The sequence below is a fragment of the Lachnellula hyalina genome, assembly GCF_007821495.1.
Source record: "Lachnellula hyalina strain CBS 185.66 chromosome Unknown contig00079, whole genome shotgun sequence".
NCBI classification, from domain to species: Eukaryota; Fungi; Ascomycota; class Leotiomycetes; order Helotiales; family Lachnaceae; genus Lachnellula; species Lachnellula hyalina.
In genome coordinates, this window is record NW_022157193.1 from 87737 (window position 1) to 110433 (window position 22697).

The 22697-nt window shown below is 47.9% G+C and overlaps 12 protein-coding genes and 1 non-coding gene across 13 annotated transcripts; 7 read left to right on the forward strand and 6 right to left on the reverse strand.

The window, feature by feature from the left end:
- Nucleotides 1-120: 120 nt before the first annotated feature.
- dph-5 (Diphthine methyl ester synthase) lies at nt 121-1106 on the reverse strand (the record flags this gene model as incomplete). Its single annotated transcript, XM_031150436.1, has 3 exons — nt 121-742; nt 795-919; nt 972-1106. 3 exons carry the CDS (start codon nt 1104-1106, stop codon nt 121-123), a joined length of 882 nt encoding a protein of 293 aa, XP_031004830.1.
- A 167-nt stretch (nt 1107-1273) lies between these two features.
- On the forward strand, nt 1274-1981 carry snu23 (U4/U6.U5 small nuclear ribonucleoprotein component; the record flags this gene model as incomplete). Its single annotated transcript, XM_031150437.1, has 1 exon — nt 1274-1981. One exon carries the CDS (start codon nt 1274-1276, stop codon nt 1979-1981), a length of 708 nt encoding a protein of 235 aa, XP_031004831.1.
- A 693-nt stretch (nt 1982-2674) lies between these two features.
- Nucleotides 2675-2746, forward strand: LHYA1_G005493. The gene has a single exon. It is a non-coding gene; the product is annotated as a tRNA-Gln (tRNA).
- A 221-nt stretch (nt 2747-2967) lies between these two features.
- Nucleotides 2968-3454, forward strand: LHYA1_G005494 (uncharacterized protein; the record flags this gene model as incomplete). Its single annotated transcript, XM_031150438.1, has 3 exons — nt 2968-2998; nt 3121-3181; nt 3265-3454. 3 exons carry the CDS (start codon nt 2968-2970, stop codon nt 3452-3454), a joined length of 282 nt encoding a protein of 93 aa, XP_031004832.1.
- A 153-nt stretch (nt 3455-3607) lies between these two features.
- LHYA1_G005495 (uncharacterized protein) lies at nt 3608-4192 on the forward strand (the record flags this gene model as incomplete). The annotated part of the gene is given in 4 exon segments (XM_031150439.1): nt 3608-3698; nt 3718-3800; nt 3838-3906; nt 3935-4192. The coding sequence occupies 4 exon segments, from the start codon at nt 3608-3610 to the stop codon at nt 4190-4192; spliced, it is 501 nt and encodes a 166-aa protein (XP_031004833.1).
- Nucleotides 4193-5014: 822 nt separating this feature from the next.
- On the forward strand, nt 5015-7988 carry LHYA1_G005496 (uncharacterized protein; the record flags this gene model as incomplete). The annotated part of the gene is made up of 3 exons (XM_031150440.1): nt 5015-5615; nt 5748-6672; nt 6734-7988. The coding sequence occupies 3 exons, from the start codon at nt 5015-5017 to the stop codon at nt 7986-7988; spliced, it is 2781 nt and encodes a 926-aa protein (XP_031004834.1).
- A 359-nt stretch (nt 7989-8347) lies between these two features.
- On the reverse strand, nt 8348-9114 carry APS2 (AP-2 complex subunit sigma; the record flags this gene model as incomplete). Its single annotated transcript, XM_031150441.1, has 4 exons — nt 8348-8449; nt 8626-8853; nt 8922-8991; nt 9080-9114. The coding sequence occupies 4 exons, from the start codon at nt 9112-9114 to the stop codon at nt 8348-8350; spliced, it is 435 nt and encodes a 144-aa protein (XP_031004835.1).
- Nucleotides 9115-9488: 374 nt separating this feature from the next.
- GRP2 (putative NADPH-dependent methylglyoxal reductase) lies at nt 9489-10706 on the reverse strand (the record flags this gene model as incomplete). Its single annotated transcript, XM_031150442.1, has 3 exons — nt 9489-10001; nt 10063-10406; nt 10469-10706. The coding sequence occupies 3 exons, from the start codon at nt 10704-10706 to the stop codon at nt 9489-9491; spliced, it is 1095 nt and encodes a 364-aa protein (XP_031004836.1).
- Nucleotides 10707-12123: 1417 nt separating this feature from the next.
- cis4 (putative zinc transporter) lies at nt 12124-13339 on the reverse strand (the record flags this gene model as incomplete). Its single annotated transcript, XM_031150443.1, has 3 exons — nt 12124-12985; nt 13033-13251; nt 13299-13339. 3 exons carry the CDS (start codon nt 13337-13339, stop codon nt 12124-12126), a joined length of 1122 nt encoding a protein of 373 aa, XP_031004837.1.
- A 1188-nt stretch (nt 13340-14527) lies between these two features.
- LHYA1_G005500 (Chitobiosyldiphosphodolichol beta-mannosyltransferase) lies at nt 14528-15965 on the forward strand (the record flags this gene model as incomplete). Its single annotated transcript, XM_031150444.1, has 2 exons — nt 14528-14777; nt 14842-15965. The coding sequence occupies 2 exons, from the start codon at nt 14528-14530 to the stop codon at nt 15963-15965; spliced, it is 1374 nt and encodes a 457-aa protein (XP_031004815.1).
- A 90-nt stretch (nt 15966-16055) lies between these two features.
- On the reverse strand, nt 16056-16703 carry YDHY (putative 15.0 kDa protein in dhaT-dhaS intergenic region; the record flags this gene model as incomplete). Its single annotated transcript, XM_031150445.1, has 2 exons — nt 16056-16282; nt 16448-16703. 2 exons carry the CDS (start codon nt 16701-16703, stop codon nt 16056-16058), a joined length of 483 nt encoding a protein of 160 aa, XP_031004816.1.
- Nucleotides 16704-17392: 689 nt separating this feature from the next.
- On the forward strand, nt 17393-18699 carry LHYA1_G005502 (putative epoxide hydrolase; the record flags this gene model as incomplete). The annotated part of the gene is made up of 3 exons (XM_031150446.1): nt 17393-17720; nt 17772-17981; nt 18020-18699. The coding sequence occupies 3 exons, from the start codon at nt 17393-17395 to the stop codon at nt 18697-18699; spliced, it is 1218 nt and encodes a 405-aa protein (XP_031004813.1).
- A 1766-nt stretch (nt 18700-20465) lies between these two features.
- On the reverse strand, nt 20466-21078 carry ubc15 (Ubiquitin-conjugating enzyme E2; the record flags this gene model as incomplete). The annotated part of the gene is made up of 2 exons (XM_031150447.1): nt 20466-20827; nt 20916-21078. 2 exons carry the CDS (start codon nt 21076-21078, stop codon nt 20466-20468), a joined length of 525 nt encoding a protein of 174 aa, XP_031004814.1.
- Nucleotides 21079-22697: the final 1619 nt, after the last annotated feature.

Below are 22697 nucleotides of genomic sequence, written 5' to 3' on the forward strand. Positions count from 1 at the left end.
GCTACCATTAACTTAAGGTGACGATTTAGCAAGGTGTTCAGAAGGGCTGGAAAATAAAACATAGAACGGACTACAATCAGATAGAAATACCCAAGATCTAATATCATTACTCCAGTCGTTTCATTGCTGCCCCGCATAATCCCTCTTCCAAATCCTATCCCAATTCTCCTTGTCCACCGCAAACTCCCTCACATAATCACTCTCCAATTCATGTGTTCTCCTCCCTAACAACACCAAACTATGCAATGGCCCACCCAGCTCCTCATCGGCATCACAAAGCTGTTTCAATGTCCCACTAACAAACTTCTCCGTGTCTCCCCCAACCCTGGCAACGCCCACCGCCAAACTCTCCTCCGTATACACGCCCGCCTGGTCTTGTCCCTCTTCCCGCTTCACCTCCTCAATCTCCAGCATCTGCGCCGCACACTGGCCAACAGTCATATACCTCGGCTCCTCATAAACCTTCCTCCCCCTCGCCATATTCTCCAAGCTCTGTTCCTTGACCTTGATATCCAGCAGAACAAGCGTATGCAGCCCAATCGTGCGATTCTCCCGAATCCGATCGTAGAACGACGCCGGTTTCCAGGAATCCGTAAAGAACACCATCGATACCGTCTGCCCGAAGTTGTAGAGCTGGAGCCCCGTTGCGCCGATGGCGGACATGATTGATGCGTTCGGGATGGTGGCTATGGGGATGTTGAGGGAGCGCGCGCGGAGGACGAGATCGGTGTGTGTTGTTGCCCTGTTTATACTTGTTAGTGGGAGAAGGGACATTGGGAGGGGGATGGAAATACCCAAAGGGGTCTCCGACGACTAAGAACGCTACATCGACGTTTTGCGCATCGTGGAGAATGTCGTCGCTGGCACTTTCTACCATCTCGCGATCGGCGATGATTACTTCCCGGCCATAGTATTGCTCCTACTGTCCATCAGTGTCAGTTCTAGAACAGTCTCCAAAGTAAGGCGCATACCAGAATACTCTTGTCGACTAGGAGGATGGATGTATATGCTTCGAGGTAGACGCGGGATGCTTTCTTGACGATGGCAAGTCCCTTGACTGTGATATCCGTCTCATCAGAGAGGCCGAGGCCAACCAAGTATAGCATTTTGGCTTGTTGTGATGTAAAGATGGTGTAAGACGAATTGGAGGAATAAATTTCATACCCCTCCATTTTCTGCCACCACACCGCCTTGCTCTGTACATAGCTCCAAATATTTCAAGCTTCCTCCCATCCACATCTCCCTCCACAAGCACAAAGTAGCAACCGCAACAATGACAGACAAAAAAGGCGCCTACGATACCACAGCCTCCGATACCGACTTCCGCAAAAAGTTCGACAGAGCCGAATACGCGCAAAAAGCCGCCGCGCGCGAAGCCCTCGAGAAAGAAGAATCCAAAGCCCGCTACGAAGCCAAGCTCGCAGGCAAAAAATACTACAAGCCCGCTTCGGGAAATGAAGTGCTGACCGAGGCCCGCAACTCGCGTCTAGATGTCTCTGCCAATGTCGGCAAGATCGTGCTCATGCCCGCGGGGGCGGCGACGGGCAAGAGGGGACGGGGCGCGGGGTTCTATTGCAAGGATTGTGATTTGACGTTTAAGGATAATCTGCAGTGGGTAGAACATGTTAATAGCAAGCAGCATTTGCTGGCTATTGGGGAGAGTGGGGAGGTTAAGAAGGCGAGTGCTGAGGAGGTGCATGAGAGGATCCGGATGGTGTGGGAGAGGTTGATGGATGAGAAGATGGAGAATGTTAAGAGTTTGGGGGAGAGGTTGGAGATTAGCAAGGCGGTTGAGGAGAAGGAGAGGGAGGAGAGGAGGGTGAAGAGGAGGGAGGCGGCGGAGAAGAAGAGAGTGATTAAGGAGGAGGAGGTTCTGGTTAAGAAGGAGTATGGGGATGATGTTAGGGTGGAAGGAGAGCATGATGAGGATGATATGATGGCTAGTATGGGGATTGTTGGGTTTGGGACGTCGAAGAAATGAAGGGATGAGATGTCTTTTTGTCATTTGATTTAGCGATGGAGTTCGGCGGCTGGAATCCAAAATGGGATATAGAATGGACAATTCAATGGATATGCTTGACTGGATCGTATGAGTTCTATGGGATTATCTAGATAAGTTCCTAGAAAGATGTTACCTATTTCAAAATCTAAGAGATTTGAATCCAGCATAGGGTTGTTTATGATTGTTTTACTAGGGAAGATACCAATATAGAGGGATATTTGATCATAATGCAGATAGTCCAGTAAGCCAGCTGACGCCCAGGGCCTCCTTCTCCACCTATGCGGGCACCCTTAGGTCCTAGGGATTCTCTCAAACCGAAGCAAAATCCTCCCAATTCCAGCATACAGCCCTACTAAAGGGGCTTTGGCAGCCCCTCAAGAAAGGCGCCACCCTAGGCTATATACCGGTCTGATTAACAGATGGATTTCCGCGTATACGAATACTATATATTTATATGTTGGACTTTATAAGAAAGAAGGAAAGGAAATGTATTAGCCGAGGCGAGGGAAGCGGGATTTCGTCGGCGTTTTAACTCGTTTAGTGTACGACTTAGTAATCGTATGTAACAAAATAAGCAAAAATCTAAACAAAATCTTAACTCAATGGGCGTCTTCGCTCACAATACCATCTGTTTTCACAAGCAGCTACTTGCGATCATCGCATGTAGACAATGGTTCATTGGTGTAATGGTCAGCACGTCGGATTCTGATTCCGGAGATATTGGTTCGATTCCTATATGAACCTGAATGAAACACTTCAGGTATCATGATTTATGTGCAATTCTTTTTTGAAATATTCCTCTTTTTTTGCCCCATTTTTTATCTTAGGTGATCTATTAGGCGATCTATTAGGTGATAGTAGTTTATCTATCTTGTCGCTAATTAATTAATGATCGCTTACAAGAGTAGCTCTTTTTTTTTTTCATTTCAAAAAAATTATAAATAGACCCGCAGTTTCTAAACCCCATGGAATTCGCTAAGGTTCAGGGGTATAGATGTACGTACTATCAAATTTGACTCTACCTTCTTTGCACACATTGATTCATTCCTATCAACATTTACTTCTTGTTTGCATACATCGTGAAACATAACTCATTCTTAATGGCAACTGGTATCAAGCTTGGGCACTTGGAAGCTACCTTGTTTCGGCGCAGGTCGCCAAGAACGTCTGGACTGCTACGTGAGTTCATATACGTCGACGTCTATATTTCGACCACACCATCAGTTCATTTCCTAAACTGGTAAATAGCTAATCACCTCCAGACATAAAAGTTCGCAAGCTGGAAAAGTCGTTATCAAAACAGCGCCAGCGGAAAGTTTTGAAAATGAGCGAAATATTCTTAAACATTTCCAAGGTCGACCGTACATCCGTCAGATGTTAGACGAAACAAAAGGCCCCCCTGCAATGGTCCTAAAGCGTCTTGATATTAACTTGCTATCCGCATCTACATAGATGTGAAACTCGTCGCAAAAGAAATACTCCAAGCTGCATGCGTTGCATGAAGAGGGGTATACACATACCGGTAAGGTCTACCCCGCGATCTTCTTAATACCACAAAATTCCCATCCTCGATAGATATTGAACCAGATAACATACTCGCCAACCATGGCAAAGGCTTCTCCGTTTTGCAGATATAGAGCTAGCGAACTTCGGAGATGTTTGTCGGATCAATCCCGCGGAATATCTCAAAATTGGGGTATCTGGATAACATATAGGAGCTGCCAATTTCAGGAGCCCCGAAGCTATGCTTAACCTCCGCTGGGGATCCTCTACTAATATATGGTCATTTGGAACTACTGTGCGTATCAACTCTTTACTCCAACTATCTGAACCAGTTCTTACTCTCCCCACAACTCATCAGTCTCATATGGGGTCTTCTAAGGATGCAAATTTCGCAGAGATGTGTATTTGACTCACGCTCTGATTTGCCAGCTTGCTACTTTTGGACCGCTGCCTGCGTCTTATGAAACCCTTATTGCGGAGGACGACGAACCTAGGCGGAGTGCACTGGGTAATGCTGTCCAGTTTATTGACGAGAATGATAGGTTGAGGCCATTTGTGTTGGCTAAAGACAAGTGCTTCACCGAGGAGGACAAGGAGTTCATTCTTAAGACTATGAAATTCGATCCGAGGGATCGTCCAACTGCGGGGGAGTTGTTGGCGAATAAGTGGTTTGCGGGTGTGCCATAACGGTAGATCCGGAGCGACTATATCTTTTAAACATATGCTCGAAGAGTCGGGGTCACTCTCTTTAGCAACGCTCTATTGCCAACAACGAATGAGATTTACGCGTTCAAGTAGCACCGTCGATAATGTCTCAGATAGATCATATAATTGTCACTTGGTTTTGACATCCTACTAGTAACGTAAACCAAAGCTCGGCACCCAGAATACATAAATATACTTTTACAATTCATCCATCTCTACTGTTTCAGTAAAATAGATGTGTTTGCATTTATAAAGCGCCTACTGGGTAGGTACAGTACGTTAGCTTTACATCCGTGAAATGCAGGGAAATGGCTTAGCGAGTTAAACATCGTTGCTCAGCGGATACTTGCAGAGATTGAAACCAGCTGAGCCTCCACGGAATTATCAACCTCATAATTACTGTAGATAGACGTACCTATAGGTATCTAGGTAATTGGAATGTTTGGACTTATTCTCTGCCACTGCTGACAACCTTTTGGACCTCAAACAGCGAACTCCTGACTTCTAAAAGACAAGGCAGCAGTCTGAAGATCATGAGTCTTCATGAAGAATGATGCCTGCTTGAAGGAGCTTAGAAGCCATTTCAGTGTGCACAAATCGAGTAAGGAAAAGAAAATATTATCTACAGAGCCACATTCACCACGGGAGGCTGCTTTTGGAAGTAAGACAAAGCAGGAAGGAAGCTTCAACTCGCTTAACCCCAAGATGCCTTCTCCATCACTTTCAACCTCAACCCCGTCTCTCCACGGACTCCCGTTTGCTCCTCTTAGAAACAGAGAAACATTCAACACAGGTGCCTCCAGGATGTCGTCTACAGCTAGCTCAGCTCTCGGGGAGACCATCTTGGATCCTTCGTCCCTCACCGACAGAGAACTCCTCAAAATGCCGTTGAGGCATCTCGCGAAGAACATCAGCTTGACGACGTCGTCACGTAATACGATGGCCGTGTACCTCAGATGGCTTGAGATCCACCGCCAGGAACCATCAAAGCTGTCGGAACACTGGTCAAATACGCTGATGCACTGGGGTCAGTCACTGCGCTCACGTGGCTTCCGCGAAAACGAGCTAATCTTAGAGGTTAATGCCTGGCAAGAGGAGAACGGTCCGTTCCGGTCTATGGAGAATCGGTATCCGCCCACGTCGAAGGATATCATGAACGTTTTTGGGGATGGAAATGAACCACTTGTTCCCGTAAGCGAGCGAAAGTACCTTGAGCGAGAACGAGCACGGGAGAGGCCATGGGATGAGAGACGGGAGGAGTCAATTAGGAAAGAGAACAGTTATCGGCTTTCGAAGGAGGCGAAAGAGGCGAAAGAGGCGCGGTGGTTGTTGAGGGACGTTTCGAGAAATCCGTATCAAGAGACTCCACCTAAAAGTTACACCTGCAATCGATGTGGAGAGAAAGGTATGCCAAGATCCTTAGGAGGAAGTTCGCACCTTCTCCATGCTAAGCTCACCGGTTCCTTCCATTGGATCTCTTCCAAATTCTTGTCGGGGCGGGATAATTATCTACCTTATGTGTGCTAATTACAACCAGGACATCACCTCCAAGTCTGCCCCACAAACATGGACCCATCCTATGACAAACCACCCTCCGACTTATATATCTGCACATGCTGCCAAGTCAGAGGCGACCACTACCGATCTCTGTGTCCCATGAATACCGACCCAAACTGCATCTACAAGAAACGGAAAGCTCACGGCATCCGAACACCCAGAAACGACCGTTCTAGTGATTATAACAACCAGGGGTTCGATAGAATGAGGGAATCCAGACGAGAACGCGGCGATGGCTCCCAGTATTCGAATGCTACTACGCCGGAGAGAATGTCGGGCGCGCGTCGTAGGTTGGAGGATGTTGACCTGGAGAGGGCAAGGCTTTTTAGCGAAGAGAAGACGGCTGTTGATGAGATGGGATTGATTCCAATCCAGGGGTCAAGAGAAGCCAATGCAAACATGAAGAGAGAAAGGACCTTATCTATGTCTAGCACTGGAAGTACCTCTACTCGCCAGCGAGGACCAAGGAAGCTGCAGAGAACTAGCGGGAAAAAGGAAGCAGGTACATCCATGTTTGATACCGAAGCAGCGAACTGGTCAGTCAAAAGAGAGACTTTCAATAATGGCAACTACGCGAATCACCGCGGAATCCGGTATGAGAGTCTAACGACCGATGACGAGTATTCAGCCGGGGAGAACATGGAATATACTCCATCAAAATCGAAGAACCCCAAAACTACCGTCGAGCTCGGTCGATTAACTCCCATAATTTATGATAGTGATCTGGAAAGCGACACAAATGAGATTCATACAGTCGTCAAGCCTACGAAGCAATACTCCAAGTTCGTCGAGGAGTTGATTGCAAAGCACCCTGAAATGAAGGAAATCGTCAACGAATTCAAGAATCGTCCGACAGCAATTGAAATGGCGAAGCAGGACCAGCAGCAAAAATTCGAGCAAGCAAAGTAAGTTGCTTTAGTTTTACACCAAAAAACGAACCGTGCGACTAACCCAAGCTTCCTCCAGGGCCCTGTCTCCGAGCCGTACGCCGATCGAAGCCAAATACTTAGGAACAGCCCCCAAAAAATCCTACTATCCTGCCTCCCGAAGTCCGTCGCCAGCATCTGACTATTTTGAGTCGCCCGAATTTCCACAGCTAGATGGGGCTTTCGACGAGAAAACTGTGGCACATGACGGAGTACTATGCCGAAGATACAAGCTTAGCGATCTAGGAAAAGGGGCGCTCGGGAAAGTCCAAACCATTACAGCAAACGTTGCCCAAAGCTTCCCAAATATTAAGTCCCAGCCAATTTTCAATGGATCTGGGTCAGAGTCATTTATATTTCCAGCCCAGGAGCGTCCTAATACAGTCTTGGCTGAAAATCCACCCAGTCCCCGATTAGTTCCTGCAATAACATCTGCGCTCAGATTCAGCACCGACTTTGAAAGTTTCCAAGACGATATCCAGGAATTTCTGAACTCAGAAACACCTACACAATCGCCCACGACGCGTGGTACAACACCCAACATTTCGTCGCCCGAGGAGCAATTCAGGAACACACCTTTACAAGGTACATTTAGTTCCACGCCCAATACCTCGACAGAGACCTTCAACAGTCCAGAGCAAAAATCTAGCGCGAGTTCTAGAATCGCGAAAGACATCTTTGACCGCCGCACATTTCAGGGCCTTAGTAAGAGAAGATACGCTTCTGCTACGCTCACCCGAACCACAGACGAATTTCGTCACACCGTGAGGAAAGCAATCGCCGAAGGAAACCAGGCGGAAGAACTCAGGGAGTTCTCGCACACGTTTAAGCTCGCCACGACGATGCCGGCTGATATCGCTACTATCACGAGTCGGAGCATCAGTAAGATGGATAGCGGTGAGGTGAATGGCAGCAAACATCACAGTATTCTAGAGTCTGTGGAACGTGTACGGACACCACAGCCCAAGGAGAAGGCTTTTGTGAAGTTTGGGAGGGACCAGAAGGAAAGAGTAGATTGCTGCCGCAAGGTGACACAGAAGAAAATTGTCGAGGGATTGAAAGAATTTGGTCGGACTTTTCATCTGTCGACGCCTCTTCCTGTCGATGTCGCGGAGATCTTGAAGATCGACCTTGAGCAGCAAGCAAGGGAGAGGGCTTTCAGAGAGAAAATTGAAGATTCGGATGAATTCTCAGAGACTTTGGACTTGCCTGTACCCGAGTATGTTGCAATCTCGAATATCGGTCAGGCTAAGCTCGAGGGAACCCGCCGGGGATCTGAAATGGAAGTAGACTGACACTATGCTGAATATGGCCAAGGAGGCCAAAACGCTAATGTCGCTTCAAAAAGGATGTGTCTGCAAATGAGACGCCCAATAGTTGATGACTACATGAATTGCAGGAAACATATTGCTTTGCTATATGAGGAACATGAAGCGCGCAATTAATAGAAGTGAGCAAAAGTGTATAATACAGCTTACCTTGCACAAGTCAGCTAGCTAGCAAAGTAATGGAACTAAATCATCACTTCATTTCTTTCGCTGCTGTATGGCAATCATGATATGATACCGTATGACTGACTGCCTTCAAATAAACACCTGTGCGCCGCCTAATGCTGTAATGTATGTAATGCCATCTTTCCTTGCCCGCGCATGCCCTATTCCAGTTTATCCAGGTGCTCCAACCGCGTCAACACAACTTGTTTACTCGTCTCTTCAATCTCGCCTGCTAGGAACACTTCATCTAGAATCGCGTAAACCTATGCTTCAATTAGCCATCATGGATCCTCTCAAACCCCCTTCCATACCACCATCTCTCTCCACCACATCTTCTTCCCACCCCCCAATTTTATCTTCACCCACCCCCTTCAATCCACCCCCCAAAACAAAACCAACATCCCCTCAAAGAAGATACCGTATCACACACTAAACGCACCTTGTAAAAATTAAACACCAAATCCAGCTCACACACATTCCCGAAAAAGCTATCCAGCACCTCGACGAAGAAATGTATAGCCTCCAGAAACGCCAGCTCGTTATCGTTGGCGTCGACGCACGCGCAGAAGAAGAGCCCCGCGTACCGCCGGTACACGATCTTGTTCTGCCGGAACTCGACGAAGTTAGATTGGTATTTCTGGTCGCGCGGCGCGACGAGTCGGTGCACCTATGAGCAGGAGGCGAGTCAGCTGGTGTGGTGGTGTGAAGGGGGAATGGGGAATTGGGGCAATGTACCTCGCCTTTGAGCTTTATCTTCTCTTCGTCGTTATACGGTGCGTACCATTTCGCGAGTCGCGTCTTGCCTCTAGAGCGAGAGGTTATTGTCAGCTATCTAGCTTGCGCCGGCTGGTGGGGATTCGATGGCTTTTTGAGATGAGGGAAGAAATACGTACTGCCGGTTTTGGATTAGGATAAAGGAGAGGACCATGTTGGCGATGGACGCCTGGAGCAATTGGCGTTGTAGATGTCGTTGATGTTGAAGGAGGTGGAGGGGAGGTGAGGTTCTACGGGGCCCGGGGTTCTTGGCATATGTGCAGTTTCGATATTGCTGAAGGGGATAGTTCCTCGTGCACTTTTATTTTGTTTTAAGGTTATGGAGTATTAAACAGAAAGATGTTGAGTGATATGAGTGACTGTCTGTTTGAAATATATTCCTATTGATTTGCCTATAAAGCTATTGCCAAGGTCGATTCAAAACTATTCTTTTGTGCTTGCTATTACTTCAAGAACCTCGACTACTATGATAGAAAGTTATTATCCTATCTATTTGCTTAACAGAACCCTTACCACAACTTCCCCATCTCATAATAGAGATTCGAACACCTTTACCGTATCCAAAACACTCTGCTTAAATGTAATATACTTGAACCCCATTTCCCTCTCCGCTTTCGATCCATTAACTCTCACTGTCCCAGGTAAATACTTCACGTCACCTACATCACCAGTCTCCTTATCAAAACCCAAATACCCTTCCCCAGGAACACCAACAAAAATCTTCTCCGCAATAGCCGTGCCCTTATATGCATATCTTAGAATATCCGCAATAGCTTGCGAGGGTCCAAACCCCTCGCAGGCAATATATCGCTGTCCGTCAGCTTTCGAAGAGTTCTCATAGGCCCAAAGATGTTCGTATGCAACATCTCTGACATCGACAAAGGAACCCGATCCGTTCTTTGGTGGGATGCTTTTTGCTGTACCGGACAAAATACTGAATAGTAGTACTACTGACTCATTAAGCTTGGAGGGGTGGGACACAAGATTTGCTGGCGGCCCGATGACTAGGGAAGGGTTGTTGGTTGTGAGGGCAAAAGGTGGCTTTTTGGGTTTGGATCAGCTTATGATATCCACAACATGAAACAATAAGGTAATTGCTTACCTTGTGAGACTCCCGGAATTTCCACATTGTTTGGTCAGCAGCAGTCTTTGATGCAGCGTACAGGCGTTCTGAAGGAGTCGGAACACCCGCCTCCTTGTCCTTTTCAGCCTGCGCCAAAGCACCCAAAGCCCAATCTACTTCGGTATATGAGTATTCGGGATCCTCTTTTGGATCCAAAATAGCTGCAACGGAAGATGTGACAACTACAGACGTTAACTGGGGACCAGCTTTCAGCGCCCCCGCGAGGAGAACCTCGTTCCCTCTCTTGGCAATAGTGACGGATTCATCATAGGTTGTGATTGAGAAATCAACGGGTGATGCCATGTGGAAGATTCCATCGACGCCTGGAAAACTCTTGTTAACATGTGACTCTGGAAGCATACTCGTACATGGGAGGAGGGAAAACCTTTTGCTGCTTCGTCGAAAGCTCCGTCGACTGTCATATTTAGTACTTCAAAGATCTTTACTCGGTCTGCATACGGTCCATATGCACCTTTCAAGAGAGGTTCAACGCTTGTTGCTTTCCGAGTTGTACCTCGGAGAGAATAGCCCTTTGTGAGTAGGAGGTGGCCGAGTACACCAGCGATGTAGCCACCGATTCCTGTCACAAGGACCGTTTTGCCATTGCTTGCTGGGATTGCCATGTTGAAATCGATATGCTTGTGTTTATTATGATAGTATATGTTGACTGAAAAAGTTCCTTGTGGAAAATCCAAATGAAGCTCAATGAATGACCAATGCCGATTGCCACTAGATTTGATTCCTAAGCAGCCCTGCAGCGCCCTGCAGTACAGGACGCCTATTATCAAGCTTTTTTTGCCTGATTAGTAAACAGCATTTTACCATGGCGGGGTTAATTGTGCGTCTATACAACTTCGACAGGAACGTTCGGTTAAAGAGATAAATTGGACGGAGTTTAAGGGGAGAGACGGAGACGGAGATGGTACCCTAGCAAGCGAAAAGCTGCCAACGACAATGACCTCGACGTCTGACTAGGAGACTGTACTTTCACCTCTACAGTCCCAATGGCATAAGTTGGAACCTCTGAAGCATTCTAAAACGACCTGAAGCCGCGAGATTTAGGTGATAGCTAATCGTATATTCATCCTTTTAATTGATCAGACATACCGGGGCGCTAGGAGATAGGGGAAGTGGAAGCCGAATGGCAAGTTTTCGCTACTTCCCTTTTACTGACGCTCGATATAGCATTTTTCTTTCGAGAAATGATTTGCCTGCTTCGTGTTGCATTGTTATTCAGTTGTCGAAGCCGATTTGTTATGAGTTTGCTCTTCCAAATGGAGAGTCGCTAAAATGTACTTTCAGAACTTTAGCATTCTGTCGTTGGCGAACATAAAAGAATAAAGCCAAATAAAAATGTTTCTCGACAATAGATTATCATGCGTGCGGCGGGTCTAAATTATTAGTGGTTACCAGAAACAACTCGAGACGATTCAGCGACCCCGGGACTAACCATATTATCACTACCTTTAAAAAAAAAAACTACTACTATACTGTAGAACGAACTACATTGTATAGCTAATGAGTTAAATTAAATTAATACATAACGTAAGAATAGACAAAGCCACCTTGACTTGTACCAAAAATCCAGAACCAATATTGCCTCGATATATGGAAAGAGGCGCGTTGATAGACTTGAAATGTTATTAGCGGATCGCGAAAGAGAGAAGTGGAACTGAATATGGGGAAACTTGAAATCGAATCGGTGGCTTCCCCTGCATTTTTTAGCCTCTAACCTCCGGGAAGCTGGGCCTGCAATCAAGAGGAAGGAAAGACAGAAGAAGCACGTGTCTACTTATCTAGGGACTGACTGTCCTTACCACCCGCAGTATCTTGATCATGGCGAAAAAGGAGGACACTTGAGCCTAAACTTCAAGAAGAGGCCCAAGGGCTTTGGTGTACATGGTATCATTGAACTCGCTCGATCTATATGCACGCATAAATACTGACTGCCAGCCTTATACAGCGCTGGGGGTGGTTTTTTATCCTACACTCGTCTGTCATCCAAAAAGGTATACTCAAATATCATCCCGAACCAAAACCCTAAAATCCCGGGGTAGCTGGCGAACGTTTATCGCCACTCCGTCCACACCAGCAACTCAGATCCCCATCCCTCTCCACTTGCAACACCACGTCGACTCCCTTGCCCACCAGAAAGTCCCTCGTCCTCTCTCTTACATCATCAATGTCGCTACCCCGGGTAGCAACAATATGCATAACACCGAGCACACGTTCAGCCTCGTTCTCATCACCCATCCAGAACCGCGGCACGGTATAACTCGCCACACCGCGGAGATCGCTGACACCCGCGAGCGTTGCGCGCAGGTTGTACTCGACGTCGTCGGGTACAGTGAGGAGGAGTTTCTTGGCGCTAGATTTGATGAGTGGGATGGAGGACATGAAGATTAGGATCGCAATGACGCAGGAGGCGAGGGGATCCCAACCATTCCAGCCGATGAGGTAGATTAGGGCAGTGGAGACCATTACTGCTGCGCTACCCATGGTATCGGCGAGGACATGGAGGAAGATACCGTGCATGTTCTCGTTATCGTGAGAGTGTCCGTGGCCGTGGCTGTGGCCTGCGAGGGAAACGGCCTTTGGGGGAGCGTCGGATAAAAGGGGAGTTTGGTTCCCGTGATCGTGCTCATGGGTATGGTCATGGTCATGGTCGTGACCGTGATGATCATGAGAGTTTACGTTCTCATGAGAATGTCCATGGTCATGCCCATGATCGTGTCCGCCATGGTCGTGTCCTGCATGCCCATGGTGTCCAAAACAGGCCATCCCGATCAAATTGACTGCTAATCCAAGAGCGCTGACCACAAATAGTTCAGCCAGCCTCTTCGTTTCTCGACCATCTGCAAGTCGCTCTGTCGCCTCGATCATAATCTCGACACTTATTAACCTAGAACATCATTAGCAGGTTGTTTTACACATATTAGATCCACATACATCAAAAACACCCCATTCCCAAATCCAGACAAGCTCTCTATTTTCCCAAACCCATATGGAAATCGTTCACTCGGAGGCCACTTGCTAGCCACTGCTGCAAATAACCCAACCCCCAACGCCAAGCAATCGAAGAACATATGTATGCTGTCGCTGAGTAGACCCAATGAGTCTGTAACATATCCGTAGCCTGCCTGAACCAACATGAATGCAAAATTGAGCCTGTGTAATGTTAGCCTTTGCTCTTCTTTCCAGCAGGACCTACGCACGTCATGAAGTAGAAGATCCTCCTCGAATCCTTCTCTGCCATTATCGTGTGTATAAGTGGCCACCGCAGGACCATTGGAAGCACAAGACTGGTAAACTTGGATTGTGGCTCTACCGCATGACTATGTTTATGCGGAGGGTGGGCATGGTCGTGAGGCTCAACGTGGACATCGTTTACTGGGGGTTCGTATGATGCTATTTGATGGGCTGAATGGTCGTGTGGCTGCGTCTCGAACTTTGCTGGTGGCATGAAATTGCCATACGGGAGACTGGGAGAATGCGAATGCTCCTGTTCATGACTGTGGGCATGCGAATGGTTGTGATTGTGCGCACGTATATTCTCATGTACCTGATCGACATGCGATTCTGAAAGAGAATGCAGATGCCCAGTCGAGATCTCTTGCTTCAACGTGCTCGGTGTCTTCGCAGGGTGTCCTCGAACGGGGGAAGGTGGAGTGTGCGAGTGAGAGTGGGAGTGGGAGTGGGAGTGAACGTGGCCGTGGCCATGATGGCTGTGGGTTATTGCTGACGCTGGGAGAGCGTAGGAAGAAGCCATTGTCTGGGCCTCAACGCACTTGTAGGAGCTGTGAAGCTCGCGCCAAATTGACCACGTCCTTCATATGTACTCTGCCAGATTGCGGCTTCCCCCGACAGTATAGTACGAGAGTATTCTGTTTCCTCTGTCGAGATCGTTGCTGTAAATGGGGAGGGCAACGGGGGGCGGGGCGTTGAGATCGGCGAGTTCGTGTAGGTAGTCGAGTAGCGGTTGTCGTCGAGGGGTCGCTGTCGCCGTCGTTATAGGATTTATGCGCAGGAAGAGGAATACCAGGAGCAGACGCAAACGTTAAAGAGGTGAGGGTGAGGACTGTACTACGTACCTACTGTATGGGGATGAGTGGGTGGAGGTCGTCCAGTGTTGATTTGTTTCCCCTGCATTTGGAACCTTGTGGATCGAAATGGGCGCTTTGATAGGCTGATACTACTTTAGCCTTTGCTGGGGGCCCCGGCAGCTTATCCCCTTCTTCAAGCAGCCCGTAGATCGTCACATCCGTCACAGGAAGCTCAAAGCGGTGCAGTCAATAATAATCCCACCTTTTTATATCTGCATTCCAATAGATTACACTCAGCCTTACCCCGGATTCAGTTGGAAATATGTGCAGGGCAGTTATATCCGGATAACCACGACGTCGTCCTGGCTTTAGAGCATTTCTCAAACAGCCACGTTTAAATCATGCTGGAAATCATCTTGACTTTGGCAGTACTTGCTTCAACCACCCTGACCATTTTGCTCTTGTTGTGGCCAAGTCGATATGTAAACCACTCTCCGCCAAAGGTTGTATCCTCAGCATCCGCAGTAGATGAACCCAAGATCTCCGTCCAAGTGCTGGTTCTCGGAGATATTGGACGTAGTCCGCGGATGCAATATCATGCTATGAGTATAGCAAAACACGGTGGCAGGGTAGATGTAATTGGGTATCAAGGTAAGAACTCACATATAAACATGTACTTCCAAGCTAATCTCTACAGAATCAACCCCCCATCCAGGTCTCCTCGACAATCCCTTGATTACAATCGTCCCCTTACCTCCCCCACCACCCATCCTGCGCTCGAAATCCCTCCCCTTCATCCTCGCAGGACCCCTCAAAGTCATTTGGCAAATTTGGAGTCTCTTCCAAACCCTCAGCTACCGCATAAAGCCTGCACGATGGCTTCTCGTCCAGAATCCGCCCTCGATACCCACCCTTTTCATCGCAATCATAATATGTTTCCTCCGAAATACGCACTTGATAATCGACTGGCATAACTACGGCTGGACAATACTTGCTGGTACAAGAGGAGCGAATCATCCTTTTGTTACCATCTCGAAATACTACGAGGCTATATTGGGCAGATACGCGCCGACGGCATCATTTACCGTCACAGATGCGATGGCGAAACAATTAAAGAATCAGCCATATAAGATACGGTCTCCAATATTCACACTGCACGATCGACCAGCTGCCATCTTCCAGCCTATTTCAAACCCCGAAGCACGAAAGGCATTCCTAGGCAGGTTATCAGAGACGAGCAAGCAAGCAGATAATATAATGGCAGGGAAAACAAGACTCCTAGTGAGCAGCACATCCTGGACCCCAGACGAAGATTTCAATCTCCTCCTTGAAGCACTTTGCCTCTACTCTTCCAGCTCCGAGCCCCTCCCTCCAATACTCGCCATCATCACAGGCAAAGGGCCCCAAAAGCAAATGTACCTCGACCGTATAGCTTCTTTAACACAAGAAGGTAATTTACCAAACGTCACAATTTTATCCGCCTGGCTCAGCACCGAAGATTACGCCACTTTACTAGCGTGTGCGGATCTAGGAGTCTGTCTGCATATGAGTAGCAGTGGTGTTGATCTCCCCATGAAAGTCGTAGATATGTTTGGAGCTGGCTTGCCCGTTGTGGGATATGGGGACTACGAGAGTTGGTGTGAGCTTGTCAGGGAAGGTGTCAATGGACGGGGCTTTGTGAAGAGTGCAGACTTGGCGCACGTGTTGAGAGAGTTATTCAGTGATAGTGAGGGGAAAGAACTGGCGAGTTTGAGGGAAGGAGCCGTGAGGGAGGGGAGAAGGAGATGGGATGAGGAGTGGGATGCTGTTGCCGGTCGATTACTTGGACTTTGTGATTAGACCTAGCACACGTGATACCCTCATCTTTCCCCCCTTTCTTTTGCCATTTCCATTGCTCATCTATCGTTGATTGATTCGTTCGCTTTACCGCTACAACTTAGCCTTTATCGTCCCATTCCCACTCTCCTCCCTCAAAACCCTCTCAATGGCCTCCTTCCCCGCAGTAACAACCTCCTGATCTTGCGCCGGCGTTCCAGTACTCGCCCCAATACCCCCCACAACCTCCCCTCTCTCATTCAAAATAGGTAGCCCACCTCCAAACGTAGTAAAGCGGCCTCCATTCGTATTCCCCAGGCCATATGCAGGTCCTCCAGGCCCTAAAGAAACGCAAATAAGTACATATACCTGAGAGAAAAATTTACCAAAATGGAAAAATGCAACATGGAGCAGTGAGTATAAAAGTGAACGTAGTAGAAATGAAAGTATTAGAAATGGCTTATGGATGAATAGAAAGTAGCTAGAGAGAAAACAACGTAACGTACAAACAGCCTCCTTATAAGTATGTGTCCCCACCCGATGCCCAGCTGCCGTAAACGCCTTATCCATAGCAATCCCTATACTAGTAATCTTTGCATTCTCCATCCTACTAAAAGCCAGTAGATGTGTCGACGCGTCTACGATGGCGATGTTCATGTCGAGGTTCATGGCTTTGGCTTTGGCTTCCGCCGCTGCTAGCGCGATCTTGGCGCCGGGGAGGGTGAGCGTTTGGAGGGTTTTTGTGGTGCTAGATGATGGCATTTTGACGGGGGGTGGGCGGGGAGGAGGGGAGAGAGGTTGGAATGGAGTATGGGTGAGATGAATGGGGTGGTATTGTGTTGGAATCACGGGATGTTGGAGTGTGATGTGAAGTTATAGATGGGCATGGATGGGATGGTATAGTAACATAGCCTCGGTTGAGCGGGTGTGGGAGCGGAAAGAGTGGAGCATAATTGAAAAGGAGAAACAATCAACATCACAGGCACAATATAAACTATTGATGGTAATCAGTATTCGAATAGATAAAACAAAATGCTTGAATATTATTGGCACACTCTCCTCAACTGCTTGCGGCCAATTTCAATCCCCAGACAGAATAGTATTATGTAAGCGCTTCACCTAGATGCTGACATAAGGCGGAATGTCTCTGACTTCACCCCGCATGTTTACAGCTTCCTGCAGAAGAGGAGGGGGAGGTTGCGAATTACATAAGACTTCAGGTCTTGCACATCAGGTAAGCAGAGTAAGTATAAACCATACGTTTCACGTTGCTTGTATGTATGCAGACGATACTGTATTGGAGTTCATCAGGAGTGGTCAAGTCTATAAAGCTCCGCATGTCCCTTTCGAAAGCTCCCCCATTCTGCATTTCACAATCGTCCAACCACTTCTTAAAATCAATCTCATAACATCCGTACTATTACTAAACCTTCCACATTCCTCCCTTCACAATGGCCGCCCAAATCACACCCTTCAAGATCTCCGTCCCTGACTCTGCTCTTACCTTGGCGAAAGCCAAACTCGCTGCCACCACATTCCCAGCAGAAGTCGACTTCTCCGATGACTGGAAATATGGCACTATCCTCTCTGATATGAAACGCCTGATCAAGTACTGGCGAGATGACTTTGATTGGCGTGCTCAAGAGAAGAAGCTAAATGACACGCTGCCACAATTCACAACGAAAGTGCATGTAGATGGGTTTGGAGACCTGGAGATGCATTTCGTGCATAAGAAATCCCCAAAAACCGACAGTATTCCGTTGCTATTCTGTCACGGCTGTAAGTCTCCTCGTTTGTCACCCCAAATCCTACATCAACTGACTAGATCAGGGCCAGGAAGTTTCGTTGAAGTCTCGAAGATCTTGCCTCTTCTTTTGGAGAACCCAGACGGGCCAACATTCCATATCGTAGCACCATCTCTGCCCAACTTTGGATTCTCGCAAGGTGTCAAGCAACCTGCTTTTGGTAGATCACAGTACGCTGAAGCTATTCACAAGGTCATGCTGAACCTTGGATACGACAAATACGGCAAGTTTACAAGTTTGTTTTCTAGGTCATCCTACTAACAATATCCCTAGTGACCCAAGGCGGCGACTGGGGCTTCTCCATAACCCGCCTCGTAGGCGCCAACTATCCAACCCACTGCCTGGCCACACATCTAAACGTCGCTCAAATCCGCGCCGAAACTCTCGCCTCCTTCCTATCCACCAACACCAGCCCCCTCACCCCCCAAGAACAAGCAGGCATCCAACGCACCCAATGGTTCACAGAACAGGGCTACGGCTACAACTCCCTACAAAGCACAAAACCCTCCACCATCGGCTTCGCGCTCCGCGACTCCCCGCTCGCGCTCTTAAGCTGGATCTACGAGAAGCTGCACGATTGGACCGACTCGTATCCTTGGACTGAAGACGAGGTCTTGACGTGGATTTCCATCTACCAGTTCTCGCGCGCCGGACCAGAGGCCAGTACGAGGATTTACTACGAGGCGACGCATACTAATGTTGAGGAGGAGGGGAGGAAGCTGTATGGGTATAATGGTGCTGTGAAGATGGGGTTGAGTTACTTTCCACAGGATTTAAGTGTTCCGCCGAGTAAGTATGGCGCCGGGTTGGGAGATTTGGTGTTTGAAAGGCGTCATGCGGATGGGGGGCATTTTGCGGCGTATGAGAGGCCGGAGCTATTAGTTGGGGATCTGAGGGAGATGTTTGGTGACAAGGGGGGTGCGGCGGATGTCAAGGGAAAGGTGGTGATTTGATTGATTTGATGCAGCCGCATTTCAGTCGACTTTACCTCGTCTTGTTAGCAGTCGCATATGACCCTCTCCTTTTTCAAACGAAGCGAGCGCAAAACCTCCACGACTCAATATCCAGCGCAAATCAAAGTTTCTTTTTTTATCCTTCACTAAGCATGAAATCAAGACTTGTTCCATTGTTCTTCCACAGCATGCATTGTACCAATCCCGTTTCCCAATCCGGTAAGGAATCCAATAAACGTCTTTGACTTTGAGTTCCCACCCACTATTGCCTAACACCCCCACATTCTTTCAAAATACTATCATCCATCTACCTAAATATCTGGCAAAAAATGCCACCCACATGTGTCCGTCCCCGGCCTCTACCAACCCCTCAAGCATCCCCTCACCCAACGTCCTACGCCGAAAAATATGGCATCCTCCTCGCTTCCAGCAATACAGTAGACCTCTTCAACCCCATCAAGGAAATCAGGTCTGTCTTCCCATCCCCTTGAAAACTTCCTACTGTCTATAATAAATCACAACCCTCGATTAACTAAAACGAAAACAGGCTACACGCCCACTGAACCCCGCACACTGCTTTCCCGTACAGACGCCAAGTCATAAAGTACTCTTTTAAGAGCAATACCAGCGCTTGGTGCTATTACATGGCTTCCAGGCCCGGGACCTGGTTGATCTATGAGTGTATCCCGATCTCAGTGCCGAGGAAAGTGAGTTGACGAACGGGATACTGCAAGTGTCGTGACTTATTCAAAAATTGGCAGTCGAGTGGCATTGGCAGAGTATATATGTAACTAGAGCCTGATTAGTAGAATGGAATTGTCATAGTCCCCTATTCGCGCAAGACAACGGGGAAGGAGATTGGCTACTCATGCACGCAGAGAGAGAACCAAGTCCCGTCCACGCAATCGGCAAACCGTATGATTTATGAGGAAAAGAACCGGGGACGTGGATCGCGAAGAATCCGGACATTTGGGAGATTCTGAAGCCGGTGCTGCGGTTGGTGAGTAGATATTTGACCTCGGTACGTACGTCCGCCTCTTCTTTGCTTTGAACTTGTTGAATATAGCGCTCGTTGTGCTGGCACATGACGAGTTGCAAGTATTGCAATTGCAGTTGTGTGAGCTGGGTGTTCAGAGGTTGGATGCTTTGCAGACGGCTTCGTCTGAAAAGCAAGAGGAAGAGGCAACTAGAGTTTTCTGGTTGGATGTGAGAATGTAATCTTACTTGTTGGAAGGGATCGCTGGGGATGTGCAACCGCGGGCGATTGTCACGAGGTGTAGTAGGAGGAGCGCGGGGTCGTCTTTAGACTTATCTCGCTCTCAACGCGGGAGGGCAGTACTTGCATCGCTCAGCAAATGGTATGGGGGTTTTATACAGGGGGGGGTATAAGAATGGTATGAATGGAAGCCACATTACCAAAGCTAAGCTGCATGAGTAAATGATGCTCCTATGCAAGGCCTAGTCAATAGCGAGATCCAAGAGCTGTCGTTTCCCAAGACAAAGATTAGCCTTTAGTGTAATGAAATTAGCCACTAAGCTTGTATATAGACTGGTATAGCAAGAACCGTTCGCCACGTGATGGAAAATGAGATGTAGAATATGTTTCTTTCATTACGCTTCCGGTCTGTAAAACCAAAACTCCCCCGATGTATTAAATGCATGCCAAAGAACCACTATGCATAACAACAAACTCCATACCCAACCAGAAGCACCTAATATGAACTCCCAAACTTGCAGGTGTCTGTGACCAGCTCGTACCCTACTAATCAATCCTCGCCCAAACTTTCCCTCACCACCTTCCGACACCTCCTCTTAAATTCCTTGCCGCCACTCTTCTCTTCCCTCCACAATTTCGCCGCTTCCACATTTGCCGGACTCTCGTCATTAGGACTATGCAGAAGACTGATAACACTCAATAATATCGTCTCCGGCGTCTGCACCGGACTCCATCTCTCCGCCGCGCTCTCAAAGCCATATTGGTCCTCCTCTGGCGGGTGCAGGATCGAGATGCACAAGACGCCGTTGGGGTAAATGTTCGGGTGGAAGGGGATGGGGTCCTTGAATGTGAGGCTTGGCGGCATGTGTGGGTAGGACGTTGGGAAGGACAAGTGACAGCGGAAGTTACCTCCTGGCGGGGTGACCGTTTTGTTTAGCCCAGCCCTCGTATTCATGTAATATCGTATCATAATATCATGCGTGGGGTGGGAGGAACTTACCGCCGTAGTACTTGCAATCGTCACTAATCATCAGCATCACCTCCCACTCAAACACGTTGTCGTCCACCAGTCCACAAGATATCCCGGGGAGGTCTTTTGCCTGCTGCATTGCCTTCAGCTGTCTCTGGAGTAGTCCGGCTGCTCCTGCCGAGACTTGTGACATGGTTGTAGGCTTTGAGGAGGATATCCAGGCGTAGATGCGGGTTGTTTTGAATAAACGACTCCTTTTCTCGTTGAGCAAAAGAGAAGAAGCGGTGAAGCGGAAACTTGACGGGGATTTTTCGACAAGGGGTGCTCTTTAAATAGGAAGCAAAGACATTCGGAGTTGGGAGATTCTCGAGGTTCGTAATTGCTGGCGTTCTGGCGGGAGGGTGCAGGTGCTGTGAATCTGTTGTGTTGATGTGGGGGAGGACTCGAGATGCGCCTTGGGCAATTGAACGTGGAACAAGTCAGGAAAGTTCCGGTTTCTGGTATGCCGGTGTGGTATCGCGGAAAATTAATTGGGGGAAGTGAAGCCAGCAACCAGGTTGAGTGTATTATGTCGTGGAGCGTGGAACGTGGTGTATCTCTTGAACGCGGATAGTTGCAGTTGACGAGTCGAGTTCAGGCCGACGGGAAGTTGGTGGGGTGGGGTGCTATAGTACCTCGGTGGGGTGAGTGGGTCAGGCAAGGGGTAAGGTCGAGCTTCGCCTAAAACGGTCGACATACCTCCCCCTTTTCCGAGTCGCTTTATTACTAAAATATGTGTCGACTTCCACTATGTTTGATCCCCAATAGAAAAGTTCACCAGATCTATAGGACCAGCTCAATACGCGGGGTATGGCTCTAATGTACTATGCGTTTTTCGTAACATATGTACATAATATCCCCGCATTCTTGCGCTACCATTGCCAAAGACCCCCCCCAACTCCAGACAGTCAAATGTTGGATATTAAAAGATGTAGAATGTTCTGTAAATAGGTTTAAGTTACCGCAGTGTTGAGGAAGATTCTGGTAATCTCAAGTTTGATCTCAACGTGAGACTCAACTTGAGAGACATCCTGAACCATTTAGGATCTATAGAATTATGTAGTAGATACATCTCATCAGACATCGTCTTCCATCTTCGGTATACCAATCTCTTCTATTCTACAACCACCTGGTGATTATTACTTCGAACTTTCTTCCAGCTTCCATAGTTGAGGCTGGTTCTATTCTAATCCCGCTGAGTTCTTGATTGTTCTCGTTGAGACGAGACATCAAAGAACGGAAGTTCGACGCAAGCTGCTAGAAAACTCCTTCCTATCGGAGTGGATTCCGGGATCCTGGCCAGATCTCGAGGGAAAATATATATCAAGGCCAGAGACCTTTTTCTTCGGGCCTTTTCGATCATCTCATCCACCTTTCCCTGGAACTCGGATCACACTTGTTGAGGCCAGGGCACGAACATTGCAAACATCCAAAAAAAAAAATCCACAGGATCCAGAAAAGACAAACAACTCGCTATGGGTAATCGAACCAGCAGTCAAAATTCCTCCGACAATGCAAAACGTCCTCAAATCTCCCGACTCCTTCCCAGAATGGCTCTACTGTTCCGAGTACAGTGTCATGGACGGCCGTCTCTACAATCCCCTCACTAAAGGCATCCGAGCCACAGCTTTCCAGAACTTCCCAGATCCAGTGGAACATCAAAGCATAGCCCTCAATGATCATCTCAAACGCCGAGAGCACGAATCCCACTTTGGTCCCAAACTATAGAGCAATAGTAGCCTTATCTCCTTGTACTCCTACAAGCGCAAATCA